This window comes from Sciurus vulgaris, assembly GCF_902686455.1.
Source record: "Sciurus vulgaris genome assembly, chromosome: 10".
NCBI lineage: Eukaryota > Metazoa > Chordata > Mammalia > Rodentia > Sciuridae > Sciurus > Sciurus vulgaris.
In genome coordinates, this window is record NC_136470.1 from 98,197,591 (window position 1) to 98,213,714 (window position 16,124).

The window sequence follows — 16,124 nt, forward strand, 5'->3', positions numbered from 1 at the left end:
TTATTTTAACAGAACATCCATTTGTAGGTAAAATTGATAATAATTAATATCATTTCAAAGACCATCATACTTTTTTATAAGTGCTATTAAGTAAAAAGCAAAATTCAACATTTAAAACCCCTTTTTCATTTACATTGAACATTTTGAAACAATTTCAGATATAAAACAGGGTATTACACAATGAACAAAATGATATTAGTGAATTCTCCAAATGACAACTCCAGGTTATATTTGATTTCTTTTATAAGTCATTACACAAGCATATCCAAATTTTTTACCTTTATACACACAAAAAAGTGTAAATTATTCTCCCAGTGCGTTCCTTAATAATTTTAAGATTTAGATATCATTTAAAAACAACAACCAAAGTATGTTCATTTCTCAACTCTCATCTGATTAATAGTCTCTTTATAATCTTAATGCAAATTCATCTAGAATTAAAGCATTTCAATACTCCAAGAGGACAGAGCTGAACTATTTGTAGAGTGACCGAGGATACAGTTCAACTCAGATAAGATCAGAAGAGAACAACACATTCCTTACTGAAAAGTTCTCACAGAGTACACAAAAGAAAACACACAGGATAGAACTGATCTCACAAGTGTTCCTTACAGATGTCTTACAGACACAGGCACATGATCCCCTAACTTAAACATGGCACTAAAATTATATACTATAGCATTTATTTTAAATTAAATTTTGTGCATGTTTTTCTCATATGTTGATTATTAATTCTGAAAGTAGTGACATTCTTATACATATATGTGGATATGAGAAAGGGAAAGTTACGTTTATACAGTAGGACATAACTGTTGCCAGGAACCTAACATGCATAAAAGTGACAGATCAAAAGAAAAAAAATGTCTATACACATTCTAGGACTCCAATATAAGAAATAAATATCACCCATGATCCCAACACAAAGAAGGATGATAAGGGAAGAGGGAAGAGGTCTGTTTACTCCTTGGTCTATTTCAATCCCTAAACACAGATAGGTAATTCCCCAATACAGCCTAGGACAAGCTATTCCGATGGTTTCCAGTTACATGCATTTTATACAAAATCATTACTATATGAACATTCCTAGAAACCTAGGTTCTTCTCATATGCTATTCCAAGGAAAAATATTACAGATACAAAAGGAATACGTTATAATCATGTACTATCATGATATCATTTGGTTCATAAAAAGCATACAAATAAATTATGAATTATGCTAAATGATCCTTTTATTATGTTGTTTCTCTTTGATGAAATTCATGAAATGATCTTCTCTATTAATCTTTTATGTAAAAATGATTTATAATAGCATCTCACACAGAGACAAAAATAAGATTCTGGGATCCTTAAGCAAATGTAAAGACTAAAAGAAATGAAAGAAAACAATAACTAAACAATAAAGTAGATGAAATAATTTTATGATCAGATACACCTACAATTATCTGATTACCATTCTGAAATGGTAATATAGGTGTAGTTATATTTTTTATTATTTGCACTTAATGGAAAACTGCATAATTTACATATTTTTCTTGGGGTCAAATTGTTTGCAGTTTCACAAGAACATAATTAAACAAAATGTAAACATTAAGTAAATTATTAGCAATATGTCTTGACCAAAATTTCATTTATAAAGGTGGTAAATAATTTACAAGAAAGAAGACTACCAGAAATCATTGCAATCAATAATCATTAGGTCCATTTTCTATTTTTTTTAAGAGAACTTTTCTCACTCATAAAAGCAAAATATGTGAACTGCCTTGCATGTTTCCAGCAAGCCTAACTATAGATGCCTGTCAAGTCAGTGTCAACAAAGCCAATCCCTTCAAAGGACAAAGGTATCTGATTAAGTAAGACTTGTAAAATAAACCGCTTTCCCTAACTGATAAGCTCTCCCCTGAGCTCCTGTTTTCTCTCTTTGAAAAGGGGTTATATTAATTACAAGGACACTTAGTGGGTATACCCCAGAGATAGCAACACTTGATTACAAGTAAAAATTGCACAGGTAGAGACAAAAATCAACAGTTTGCTAATGTTGGAGAAGGTTCAACGTGAAAACACATTGGAAGTTGGTTGCACCATTTCTCCAGCATTACATTGGAGATTAAAAGATTTTTCTTACTTTCCACTGAACTTATGATTCTCCGTTGGTGGAGTTACTGGACACAACACAGACAGCTTTCGTGTTCTCAATCAACAACCCCAACCTCCTTTCCCCACCCTGGAAGAACACCTGGAAAAACGGCAGGGGCATATGTGCTTGCGTGTGTGTGCACGCATACACACTCACACAAACACACACACACACAGCTATCAACACCGCTTAAATTTCTGACTGGGAACATTTCACAGGCTGTTGGCACTTACCTTGCAAAGATGTATTAGGCAAGCTTGCTTGATTCTCTCCCATTTTGCTATTTCTTTTTAATGGAAGCCAAGCAGTTTCAAGTTGTGTCAGTTACCCTGCAAGCTTTGTGACCTTCTGACTTTCCACTGTAGTATTGTAACACTATACTACCTGCTTTCTTCTGTGAATAATTACCATTCTGCTTCCCGTGTTACCTGGGCTTGCAGGACCTGTTTGACTATGAAGTGAGATCACATCCTTTGATCCAGTGTACTCCTATTAATGTGTGCTTCACAAAACGTGGCTTTGTTTCAGTTTTGATATTAACTTTTAATTCCGTACTTTCACTTCAGTCCAGAGACATACTGATGTTTTTTTCTGAAAGGGTGTTGATATGACCAACACACTGGGCTTCAGAGTCAGAATTTTGGTTCTCTGGTTTCTCTTAGAGAAATTAAATAAAATTTAACTAAATTATTCAACATCCTTTTTTATTTTATTTTTTTAATATAGGGAAATAACAGTCTGGGAGTCCATGCAGCTTTCAAGGTCTCTAATTCTTACTGTGTGACTATAATTTGTTTGAGAATCAGTTTCCTGGCTATAAGGGGGAATAATATCCATTTCAGAAGATTAGTATAAGGATTAAAAACAATAATGCATGACCTGTCCTAAACATTGTGAATGATGAATAATAAATATAAAACAAGCAGCATTTTCTCTTTCCCCCTCTTTCTGTTCTTCCTTTGTCTTCTTTCTTCTCTCCTTCATTCTGTCTTTTTCCAATAAGAAGAAAGTATGCAAAGCTCTCGGAGCACTGACGGCATGGACTATGCTCTGACATCAGCTGTGCTATTTATTAACTCAGTGTGATCATACACTCTGATCTTGGAGTATCTCAACATCCTAATTCATAAAAGGAGAATACTGATATTTGCATAGGAACATGGTGAATATTAAATTAGACTAACTGTTATGCCTCAAACAAAAATAATCTCTAGCAAAAAACAAACATGAATTGGAGATTTATCTCTGAATATTAATTTTTATGTGACAGAAGATCACAAAATTAAGGTGATTTGTTTAAGTTTTGTCTACCATAAAACACCTACAACAATAAATAGAAAATCTCCACTTTCCCCCTCTAGAATTCCTCAACTCTTGGCTTTTGCAAGACAAGTTAAGTCTCAAACTCTACCCTTAGTAGTAGTTCTTCAGTTTTTTATTTGCAATAATTTGTATACCATGTTTGCTAGTTTATTAATGCAAAAGCTGATCACACAAATTAAATAAACAACAGGAAAGGCAAACAGCTAGAACAGTTTTTCTCAGAAGTGCCAGAAATAAAAGTAAGCATAACTTTAAAAAAATCAACATAAATTTTATTTATTACCTCTCTGGGTCTCAGTTCCTCTTCTGTAATATAAAGAAGCTTCACAATATATTATGGAAAACCATTTCAAAATTATCCAGGAGTCTCTGATTTATAACCCAGGTTGTGATGTGTTTCAGAAAAGACTACTCCTTTGCCTAGGCCAATTACATACTATAACATATAAACTATGCTACATACTTTACCAAAAGTAACCTGAAATTGAATGTTTGCCAATATAACACTATAATCATCACATTCTGACTTCCCCATAAGAGAAGCAACACACATGTCAATCCTCACTCATTATGACAAACTTGGAAGTATATTTACATATCTGCCCCAGGCACCTAAAATTAGTCAATAACAGTAATAAAGCACCCATTATCTACCAGCTGAATTAGGACTTATGGCATCTGGGAAGTTATAATGAACGTAGAGTACAGAAGTTCTATTCTTGAGCCAAGAAAAATTACAAAGACATAAACACCAGAAACCACAAGAGTTTTTGTAGATCCACAGCAAATAATATAAATTCAGTTATGGTGAACCATTTACAATACTAATGAAGTGCCACGCACACATACTCTATCTCTCCCCTTCTAAGTCTTCTTACGTACCTGGGGAACTTTTTCCAGGAGGTTTCAGAAATATATAACCAGAAAGTTTTATACATGACTAGGAAATTTCTTCATTTCCTCTTTGCCTGACTAACTCATATGCAGAAATTCTTCTTGAGTCTGGTTTAGATTAAGGTCCTTCTAGTTGTTCCCAGATGTCTCTTTAACAACTCTAAACTTTTCACTTTTCCATGACTCTTGCCATATTGCTTTGTAAGTACTGCTTAATTATTTCTGTCCTGGCATCCTATTATGTCACAACCCCAGTGTTCAGCGCTACACCCTAGCAGCTAGCACAGTCCCTTGTACACAGTACACCTTCTCCAGCTGTTCCAACGATGAATAAAATTGCCCTCATCAGAAAGGCTGAACTAGAGGGTCTCAGAGAAAAGAAAGATAGCAAATAGCTTCTAAAGAAGATGACAGAGGTTGTTCCAGAAGACAATAATTACAAACTTCAAAATGAAGAGATGGAGGAAGTAGGTAGATTTACCTTCAAGAGCAAAAAACCTAAAAGTTAGAAGGAAAAGGATATAAGAGATGAGGACAATAGTGAAATGTTCCAAAAAAGAGTTCAAGGCAGAAGTAAATGGGAAAAATATAAAACAAAATGTTTATGCATTAATTTCACACATACTCATGCCCTACCACTACCACCACCACCAAAACAAAAGGCATTGGTGGCATTACCCAGAACAGTGTCAGTGAATGCTGAGAAGGAAAATGATGTAATTATATAAATTATCAAGAAAATTCTCTTAGTCTTGAAAGGCTCAAAATGAATGGGTCCTCCATATGCATTCTAAATCATTTCTGTAAAAATCATTGAATGTATTTTAAACCTAAATGGCACAATGGAAAATAATATGTACAACCATGTTTCCTATCTTTGTTCCCAACAATATGAAATTCAAGAAGAGAAAGGGTAAAGGAGAATATTATAAATACTATCATTCATCAATCAGGTTGAAGGTCTTACCTATAAACTATATATGGAGAAAAAAAGAATAATGTCATAGGTTAAACCTGTGTGGTTAGTTATAGAACTAATTATTGTTATTTAGTTCTGGTTTTCAAGGAAGAATGTGTGAAAATTTGAAGAAAATTATGAACCATGTTTACCAAGTTCCAAACACTGGCATCACATGTATGTTACATCTGGTATGAAAAATGCCAGACTCGTTTAATTTCATGAAAACCATAGGCTGTAACGTCATTAAAACCACGGAAAGGAAAGGAAAAATACAAGATTGAATAGAAAAGGATTGAAACATAACCATAATCCTTCAAGACATTATTAGAGCCCGGCATGGTGGCACACATCTATAATTTTAGCTACTCTGGGGACTGAGGCAAGAGGATCATAAGTTTGAGGCCAATTTAGCAAGATATTATATCAAAATAATAAATAACAAAGCCTAGAAAATGTAACTCAGTAGTAAAGCATCCCAGTAATGGGGGGAAAAAGACAGTATTTGAGCAGAAGTCAAAATATTTGCTACTGAGAGACTGGGACCAATGTGCCAAAAATCCCAATAGTTGAAGGGAAACTCTATGCTCAGCTACCAGGATAGATTGTTAAGATTAAAGTTCCAAAAATTAAGCTGATGTGCTCTCTTTTCAAGTGCATCTTCCAATACTATTTATTTCCTGCATTTTAGAGTAAAGCAAATATAGTTCCTATTCAGTCCTACTTTAGTTGTTCAAACTATTTCAATCTGTTCCAGATCTGAGAAGAAGCTAAGTAACAATGTTATAAAAAAAAAATTAAATGTGATAATAGTTAAATGTTCAACATTGTGTCAGGTAAGTAATAGGAATCTTTCTCATTATTACCCCCATTCAAGCCCTCAAGCCTGTCCAACCACACCAAATGGAAAAAAATGTGTTCAAATGTTGTGAATTCATCACAAAATTTTCTGATTTAAAGCTACTTTAAGAAATTTTCTTTCTTGGTCAAAATAAAGTCAATGGTTTTTAAATGATGAAGTTAACCTGATATGGTGTTGGACTTAGGCATTTCATCATCTAGTTTTCTAGAATCCAGATTCTTCATTGAAATTGGAAGTTCTATTGGTTATTTGTAGCCAAGAATTCCTAGGTGGGGGTTGCCTGATTTTCAAAGATGCTAAATAGCTATAAGACCTACCAGAAAGAAGACCGCTGGGTATTCAAAAAAAAAGGAAGGAACAAAGTATATAGTATAAAAAAATGGGTAGAGATTAATTAATATTAATTAATTAATTAATATTAATATTTTCTCATGCTTAGAAATACCAACCCCAATGGAGGCAAGAATGGAGGAAGGAGGGACTGTATAGAGGGAAAAGAGAGGTGGGGGTGGGGAGGAAAAAGTAACAGAATGAACCAAACACCATTACCCTATGTAAATGTATGATTACACAAATGATATGCCTCTACTTCATGTACAACCAGAGAAACAAGTTGTATCCCATTTGTTTACAATAATAAAAAAAAAAAAAGAAATACCAACCCAAAATATTCTACCACCCTTTTCTGAATCTGGGTATTATCATCTACCTAGTTACTCTAGGCAGATGTTTAGGAAATATTCTTGGCTCTACCCTCACATTTTCTAAATAGTCATTCTATTCTGTGCCTCCTGTGTCATAGAAGTTCATCCCTTTCTAATTCCTCATTTCTGTTAAGTGAGGCCATTATTGTCTATTGTCAAGATACTCCCCAAATGAAAACTCTCTTTCTTCTAATTTATCCTCTCTACATCCTCCAGAGTGATCTTCCTAAAGCATAGCAATCATACAGTTTCCAAGCTTACATGTTCATTAGTCCTTCAGCCTACAGCCAATAATGTTAATATGTTATCACCATGATTTTCCATCCCAGTGGCTCTTTATTCTGCATTAACTTTCTAGCCTATTTAACTCCTCTCTCAAAGCCTAACATCCTCAGGAATACTGTAAGCATCTGAATATATAATATACACATAATCATATTTACATTTCTAGACACATGAATATAAAAAAGAGTTACTCAAAATAAGGAAGGCCTACACAGTGCATTGTCTTAGGATTGACTTGAAGGTAAAACTATCCTTTTAGATACTCCTAACTAAACTTGTAATTCTGTCACCTTTTTTCATGAAATTGCATGCAAAATTTTAGAAATATTAATATTGTTGCAGAACAAAGAGAGTAACTCAAAGTTAAGGAGCATTCATTAACAAGGAAATAAGATAAGTCATAATTAATGGCAAGGACAGTATTGTCATTTTAATGATCTTGCCACCGCAGTTTTGTTAAATAAAGAAGCCAAGGAGCTATACAAATTACAGTTGAACACACACACACACACACACACACACACACACACACAGAGTTGTTTAAAAATTACTGATGGTTTGCAGATAAGTTCACATAATTAAGAAATAAAGTGACTCATCTAATATAAAGGCACATAATGGAAACAGGTTAGAGAAATCAGGTAGGAGTGATACTGCAAAGCATTCTAGTGTGCTGCTGGGAATAGCATCCTATATCCATATTCTGGAAAAAATACATAACAAGACATTAAATATATGCTTGTAATCATAGTACACAGTTTTATGTACTTTTTATTAGGATAATGAAACATTTGTTTAAATGTCAGAAAGTTTTAAACTAATATACTCCTGATAGCTTTCTCAGTTTCATTCATGTAAATCCACTAGGAGTTTGAAGGCTAAATTTGTGCCAGTCGCACTAAACTATTTTTCAGACCATAAAGTCATTTTCTTATTATACTGCTTCCTCTTGACAAAGGTGTAGGCCATGATAGCCATCTAAGCATCATCTAAGCATCATCTCAAAGAGGGAAAATTTAAGACAAGTTTAAAAATATATTTAATACTATCATGAAACTATAACTGGAGATACAATTCATATAGGACTAATTACAAATAATGATTAATGTCCAGCAACTTTGGAATATACATACTAACTAAAGGCAAGCATAAAATTGTGAAATCATCAATTTGGGAATTTTAGGACACATTAAAAAATCTAGAGAAAAAACCCTAGAATATCAACATTTAATAGGAAAACCAAGAATACAGAATGATTTCCCTGTGTTATTTTTTTTAAAATGCAATGAAATGTTTAAACAGTATTATTAACACAATTTTTTTTTCATCAAACACTGAAAGAAAATGACCAGTCCTAAACACAGGAGTTTCATCTGTGTGACTCAGAGTGATTTAATATTGTTTGGATACTGTTTTGCAAGTAGGACTCAGTCATACAGACTGAGAGGTGAAATATTTTCTAGTCTTCAGTCTCTTCATGATAACTCCAAAGCAAAAACAAAAACCAACCAACAATTATTGCCAACCTTGACACAGCAAATACTAACAAATGAAAACAACATTTAACAGTTGTTCAGGGATAAAAGCTTTCTCTAACTACCATCAGAAGCCAAATTGCATGAGGGTACAGCTGAGGTAAGAGGTGACGTTTCTCATCGTCTTTAGAGACATTCTATTCCCCTTACTTAACATCTTAAAATATTAATAATAGATGAACATGCCCAAAATTAACACAGGAACTCTGTCACTTATTAAAATGCACACTAAATGCTTTTACTTCAATTCATGAAATATGAACAAAAGACAATGATAAAAATTATGAGGATCAGAGAAAAAGTAGTTTATCATTTTGTTCCATTAGGTTTTCTTTCATTTTAAATCTTTTATTTTTCTTTCTTTTCTTTTACCCTCCTTTTTTCTCTAGTGTCTTTTCTTTTCTTCCTTTTCTTAATAATAGTCAAAAAGGCTTAGCATGCTTTCCTAGAAAATGATTCCAGGAGAACTACTTTGTTCAACATGATAATGGGCCACTACTTTCTACAGAGAATGTTTTCTTTCTGAAAGCTCCACTTTTACTTTCCTGCTGACTACCTGCCAGCTAGCATTGTTAAAGAAAAGGAGATGAAGGATTAAAGTCTCCAACCTTCCCCCAAGCAGCTAATACTTAAAATAGATTTTTCTCTAAAATGAAAAGCTGCTGTCTTTCCTATGGAGACCAGATTTACAAAATGGGGAAAAGAAAGTACAAATGAAGACAGACAGATAAACAGCTTCTTTGGATGGATTCTTCAGGATAATAGGCCAAGGGGGGAGATATCGATGAAAGGAAAATATCCCAAGATGATGCTTGAAAACATCTTATCTGACCACCTTGGGCAATGAGGGACTCACAACATGTGAGCAATTTAAAGAATGAATAAATATGAAAAGAGGGACAGAAATACCAGGGCTAAAGTTAGCTTGAAATAACTTACTTCATCATCTGCTTCCTGCCTCTTCTCAAACATTTTTGTCTCCCTGTATCCTCACATATCAATTATTATTACACCCTGTCTTCCAGCTATCAAAGCATACCTTCAGAGCGTTTAGTTGCTGTTTTATTAGACCTGCCAGATGCATAAACATTTAATAAATGCTTGATGATTAAATAATGAAAAGCATAACATAATTACACTACCTTTCTCCCAAAATCTTAATAATAAAATTAAGAAAAGACATGAAAGATTAATAATTCAAAATGTTTCTTACGTTCCTACTTTCTCTTTCACAAAATCTTCCATAAATCACCATTTTCCAGTTTGAGAGAATTGTTAATTTCTTTACATTACCTAAAAACTTTGAAACACATTTTTCACACAATTGGTGACCAATCTGAAATTTAGATATTTCAAAATTCACATGGTGTGACAAAATTAACTGAGATAAGATTACTCCTATTAACCTCTAAGAAATATGATAAAGTTTCATCAAAGATAAAATTGTGAAATATATTAAAAATTTTGGAAGGCAATTTAAAATACTGAAGTTAAGTTGGAGGAGTACTTTCCACTGACTAATTTGTAGGTAATTTTATGATATCACAAATTTTGGACTTATCTGTTCTCATGTTTTTGGTTTTCTGGAGAGTTATTTTTTTAACTATAGTTATTCACTTCCCAGTCATTATCAAGCCTAGTTCTTCTGTATAGTCCTTCTTGTTTTATCTTACTTGCTTAAACTCTGAAGCATTTAAATAGGTAACCCTTTGATTTTTAATAGCTAAGTCATGAGAGCCTTCCTCCCTGTTTCTGTGTCCAAATGTTACTATGTAAATATACAAAATTATATAAGTATAATAATAAATGATCAACACCAAATAAGCATATTAGAACTGCAGTACTTGAATTTCAAATTAACAAGTTTACAAAAATTGCATTAAGTGGCTATACTCGATAATTTCAAAAACCTGATACAAGGAGAAATTTATCTTTATAAATGTAAAGAAACAATTTGCAATACTCTCTTTCATTGTTTCTCTCAATAAAAATTGGTATAATCTTATTTCTCTACTGTGGGTAAAATATGCATGCAAAAATGCACTCATTTTAAGAATACCCATTGGATGATGTGTTAATTTTCCATTGCTGTGAAAAAGTACTTGAGAAAATCAACTTAAAAGGAGGAAAAGTTTATTTTGGCTCCCAGTTCAGTCCATGGTCACTGGCTCTATTGTTTCTGAGCCTGTGCTGGGATAGAAAGACAAAGCAAAAGAGCAGGGCAGAGGATAGCTGCCTTAAGGTAACCAGGAGGCAGAGAAAGAGGGAGAGAAGGGGCCAGGGTCCCAATATATCTGTGTTAGTCAACTTTTCATCACCATGACCAAAATATCCAACAAGAACAACGTTGAGGAAGAAGTTTATTTTCCTTATGGTTCCAGAAGTTTATTCCATGGCCTGCTGAATTTATTGCTCTAGGCCTAACATGAGGCAGAACAGCATGATGGGAGGGTGTGGTGGAGGAGTGCTGCCCTGATCTTGGTGGCTGGGAAGGAGGGGGAAAGAACAGAGATGGTACTTCAGGGAAGTGAACATTTCAAGGGCACATTCCCCACTCTGGAATGAACTTATCAGGTTACAGATCTCATTTTCTAATCATTTCACTTCTGAATATTCCTTCATTAACACAGGAGCTCAGGAGGGACACCTCATATCCAAACCACAATAATACCCTTAATTAGGCATGCCTCTAATGATCTTCCAACTATACTATACCTCCTAAAATGTCTACTATCATCCAGTAATGCCATGAACTAGGGGTCAAGTCTTCAACACATGAAGCTTCAGGGGGCATTCCAGATCCAAACTATAACTGATGAGTTTTGATGAATTGATTTAACCTTGCAACTACCATATCACTTAGAGTGATTTTCATCACTCTAAGAAGTTATTTTATGCCCTTTTGCACTTACTCCCACTCTGTACTCCAATTCTGGCTGTAGTCAATACTGATAACCTTTGTGTCACTATGTATTCATTTGTCTTTTCTGGAATTTTATATGTGGAATCATACCTTAAGTACTCTTTCATCTCACACAATAAAGAAATTTGAGAATGACTTAGCTGGATAATTCTGGTTAAGGGTTTCTCATGGTGAACTCAAGCTGTTGGCTAGGATTGCAATTATCTAAAGCCTTAACTGGGGTTGGAGAATTGGTTTCCAAAACTGGCTGGTGGCCTTCATTCTTTGATGGTACTCACATGGACCATTCTAATGAGCTTCTTCAGTACCCTTAAGACAAAGTATATTTCTACAGAATGCTCTATTAGAAGAAAAAAAGAATCTGCAATGCCCTTTATGACCTACTCTCCAAATCAAATATCCACACTCCTACTTCAATGTATTCATTAGAATGAGTCTTGAAGTACAGCCTACCACTCAAGTTCGGGGGTGGGAAAAGGGATTAAACTCAAACTGTTGAACAAAGTATAAAAATTTTCTTGAACAACTATGCATAAAGCATTTAAGAAAATTTATGTTAAAAGAATTGCATTTCTAATTTGTCTGTTTTTGGTATATATTTACGTCTCCTTTGGGTAAGTAACTAGGAGCAGAATTGCTGAATCATATAGAAAAGGTATGTTTAACATTATAAGAAATTGTTAAACCCCTATCTAACATGGTCCTATCATTTTAGAATCCTATCCCAAATTAATGAAAGTTCCTTTTGTTCCATACCCTTAGTAGCAATTGGTATTGTCTGTCTTTTCAACTTTAGCCATTCTAATAGTTGTATAGCATTACTTCCTTGTGAATTTAAATTGCACTTCTCTGAAGCCTAATGATTTTGAACATATTTTTCTATGATTATTGGCCATCATATAATTTATTTATTGGATATTTTCTCTTAATGATAAAACACAAATTCTTTATATATCTGAATATAAAATTTTTGTCAGATATAAAGATTGTATATACTTTGTCCAAGCTGATAGATTGTCTACTCAGTTTCTTAAGTGTTTCCTCAGTAACAGAAGGTTATAATTTGATAATGTGCAATTTATCAATTATTTTATATTTTCTCTCGCCTACCTAACAAATATTGACTAAATCTAAAATCAAAATGAGGCGTTTAAACATGGCAGCCTAGAGGGTGGCTGCATTTCATGTTGTTCCAGGACTCAGGATTCAAAGGAGGAGATATTGAGAGACTTGGGACCAACTCAAAGCAGCTGGGTGAGTCTCTCCCGTTGGGGAGGCGTCCCGAATGGGACGGTAGTCCCGGAACTCAGGGAACTTTGTGAAGTACAGCTGCCGGCGACACACCCCTCCGCCGCTGGAGCAGTGAACTTGGACAACTGGGAGCCTCGTAGAGGAGGCCACTCAGCACAGCGCTGGGACTCGGAGCAACCACTGGGGCTCTGGTGGCTGCCCAGGGGAGGAGTGGCGAGGAGAGCTGTGTGGACTCAGGACACCAGGGCCTGCCCTGAGGAGGAGGAGGAGGAGTGTGGCCGCTTGGATTTGGAGTGACTGCACCAGAGCTACAGGCAGTTGCCAGAGGAGGAACCGCGTGGCGAGCTGTTTGGACTCAGACCATTTCTGAACACGGGGGCCTGCCCTGAGGAGTAGGAGGAGGAAGAGGAGGAGGAGCACAGCGGGTCGTTTGGACTCGCAGTGACTGCATTAGAGCTCCAGGCGGCTGCTCAGAGGAGGAGGGGATTGGTGACTTGTTTGGACTTAAAGCGACCGCTCCTGAACACAGGGGGGCTGCCTGGAGGAGGAGCGCAGTGGATCGCTTGGTCTCGAGTGGCCGCACCAGAGCTCCAGGCGGCTGCCCAGAGGAGCGTGCAGCGGGTCACGTGGATTCAGAGCCACTCAGAGCGACCGCTCCTGAACACCCGGGGGGTTACCTGGAGGAGGAGGAGGAACGGGTGGGTCACTTCGACTCGGAGTGATTGCCCAGGGCTACAGGGGGTGGTTGGTGGGAGGAGGAGGCACACAGTGAGTTGCTTGGACTCCTGGTGACCGCACTGGAATACTGGGCAGCTGTCTGGAGGAAGAAGCGTGCGGCGGGTCTCTGGGACTCAGAGCGATTGTACACGGCCCCAAGTGGCTGCTCAGAGGAGGGGCCACATAGCCAGGCGATTAGGTGCAGAGCAGGGTCCCAGGATCTAGGAGGCTTCCTGGTGGAAGAGCCGCACAGAGACACACTTAGGGGCAGAGCGAAAGTTCCAGGACTGCGGGCAGATTCTCTGAGGAGGGGCAGCCTAAGGAGATTCATCTGCAAAGGGTGAGGCTCCCAAGCCCAGGAGGTAGGGCCGGGCCCCTGGGAACTTTGCAGAGGAAGGCAGCCCAGCCCAGGCAGTAACTGTAAATTGAGGGGAACCTCTAGGAGGGGAACTGACCAGCAAGGTCTCCCCACCACGTGAGTCTTCCCTGCCGGGTGAGGTTACCCCACAAGGACAGTAAAACCAGAGAAACAGGCCCAAACAGGCCTTGCCTCAGCCCACAGCCTAGTTCCCCTTTGGATGACCACTGGTCAAAAAGTGGAGGCACCTCTGCCCACTAGCAGGAAATATACCCCACGAGAAGGCCACCACCCCCAGAGAGGCAGCTTCCTTATGGAGCACCGCACTATCGACTTCCTCCAAGACTTCAGCCTACTGAAGGCTAAGAGGGGATATACTAGAAATCTTCAGGGACATTATAATTCAATAGAGGAAATCTGCAATATCTCAGCAGTCCACTGGTACCTGAACAATATGAGAAAACAAGGGAAGAAAATGCCCCAAACAAATCTAGAAGTTACATCAATAAAACCCAATGACAGCATGGCAGAAGAAATGACAGAAAAGGAGTTCAGAATGTACATAATTAAAATGATCAGAGAAGCAAATGATGATATGAAAGAGCAAATGCAGGCACTGAATGATGAGATGAAAGAGCAAATGCAGGCATTGAATGATCACACCAATTGACATTTAAAAGAGCAAATACTGGAAGCAAAAGATCATTTCAATAAAGAGTTAGAGATATTGAAAAAAAACCAAACAGAAATCCTTGACATGAAGGAAACAGGAAACAATAAACCAAATTAAGAACTCCATAGAAAGCATATCCAGTACGATAGAACACCTGGAAGACAGAACCTCAGACATTCAAGACAAAGTATTTAACCTTGAAAACAAAGTTGAACAAACAGAGAAGATGGTAAGAAATCATGAACAGAATCTACAAGAACTATGGGATATCATGAAAAGGCCAAATTTAAGAATCATTGGGATTGAGGAAGGCCTAGAGAAACAAACTAAAGGAATGAACAATCTATTCAATGAAATAATATCAGAAAATTTCCGAAATCTGAAGAATGAAATGGAAAATCAAGTTCAAGAGGCTTATAGGACTCCAAATACACAAAATTACAACAGACCCACACCAAGGCACATTATAATGAAAATACCGAACATACAAAATAAAGACAGAATTTTAAAGGCTGTGAGAGAAAAGAACCAAATTACATTCAGGGGGAAACCAATATGGATATCAGCAGATTTTTCAATCCAGAACCTAAAAGCTAGAAGGGCCTGGAACAACATTTTTCAAGCCCTGAAAGAAAATGGATGCCAACCGAGAACCTTGTACCCAGCAAAACTTACCTTCAAATTTGACGATGAAATAAAATCCTTCTATGATAAACAAAAGGTAAAAGAATTTACAAAAAGAAAGCCATCATTACAGAACATTCTCAGCAAAATATTCCATGAGGAAGAGATGAAAAACAAAGAAGCAAATCAGCAAAGGAAGGAAATATCCTAAAGGAATTGTCAAATAAAGGAGGAACCAAGTTGTGTCAAAAAATAAATAAAATTTAAAAAATGAACCATATGACCGGGAAACCAAATCATATCTCAATAATAACCCTGAATGTTAATTGCCTGAATTCATCAATCAAAAGACATAGACTGGCAGATTGGATTAAAAAGAAGGATCCAACAATATGTTGCCTGAGACTTACCTCATAGAAAAAGATACCCATAGACTAAAGGTGAAAGGATGGGGAAAAACATACGATGCACATGGACTCAGCAAAAAAGCTGGAGTATCCATCCTCATTTCCGATAATGTGGACTTCAAGCCAAAGTTAGTCAGAAGGGATAAAGAAGGTCATTTCATACTGCTTAAGGGAAGCATAAATCAGCAAGATATAACAATCATAAACATCTATGCCACAAACAGTGGCTCATCCGTGTATGTCAAACAAATCCTTCTCAATTTCAGAAACCAAATAGACCATAACACAATAATACTAGGTGATTTTAACACGCCTCTCTCACCACTGGACAGATCTTCCAGACAAAAATTGAACGAAGAAACCATAGATCTCAATAACACAATCAATAATTTAGACATAACGGACATTTATAGAATATACCATCCAACCAAGAGCAAATACACTTTCTTCTCAGCAGCACATGGATCCTTCTCTAA

General features: G+C 36.2%; 1 protein-coding gene across 7 annotated transcripts in view; it reads right to left on the reverse strand.

Annotated features, from left to right (window-relative positions):
• The window catches only part of NAALADL2 (N-acetylated alpha-linked acidic dipeptidase like 2), a 1,337,824-nt gene that overhangs the window by 922,539 nt on the left and 399,161 nt on the right, over window positions 1-16,124 (reverse strand). The window contains exon 1 of one of the 7 annotated variants that reach the window (XM_079155137.1): window positions 2,368-6,557. The exons of the other annotated variants lie outside the window; for them this stretch is intronic. Coding sequence (XP_079011263.1) covers window positions 2,368-2,410 — 43 coding nt within the window. The 5' untranslated portion in view covers window positions 2,411-6,557. Of the gene's footprint in view, window positions 1-2,367; window positions 6,558-16,124 lie in introns of those variants that run through there. 7 annotated transcript variants of the gene reach the window in all.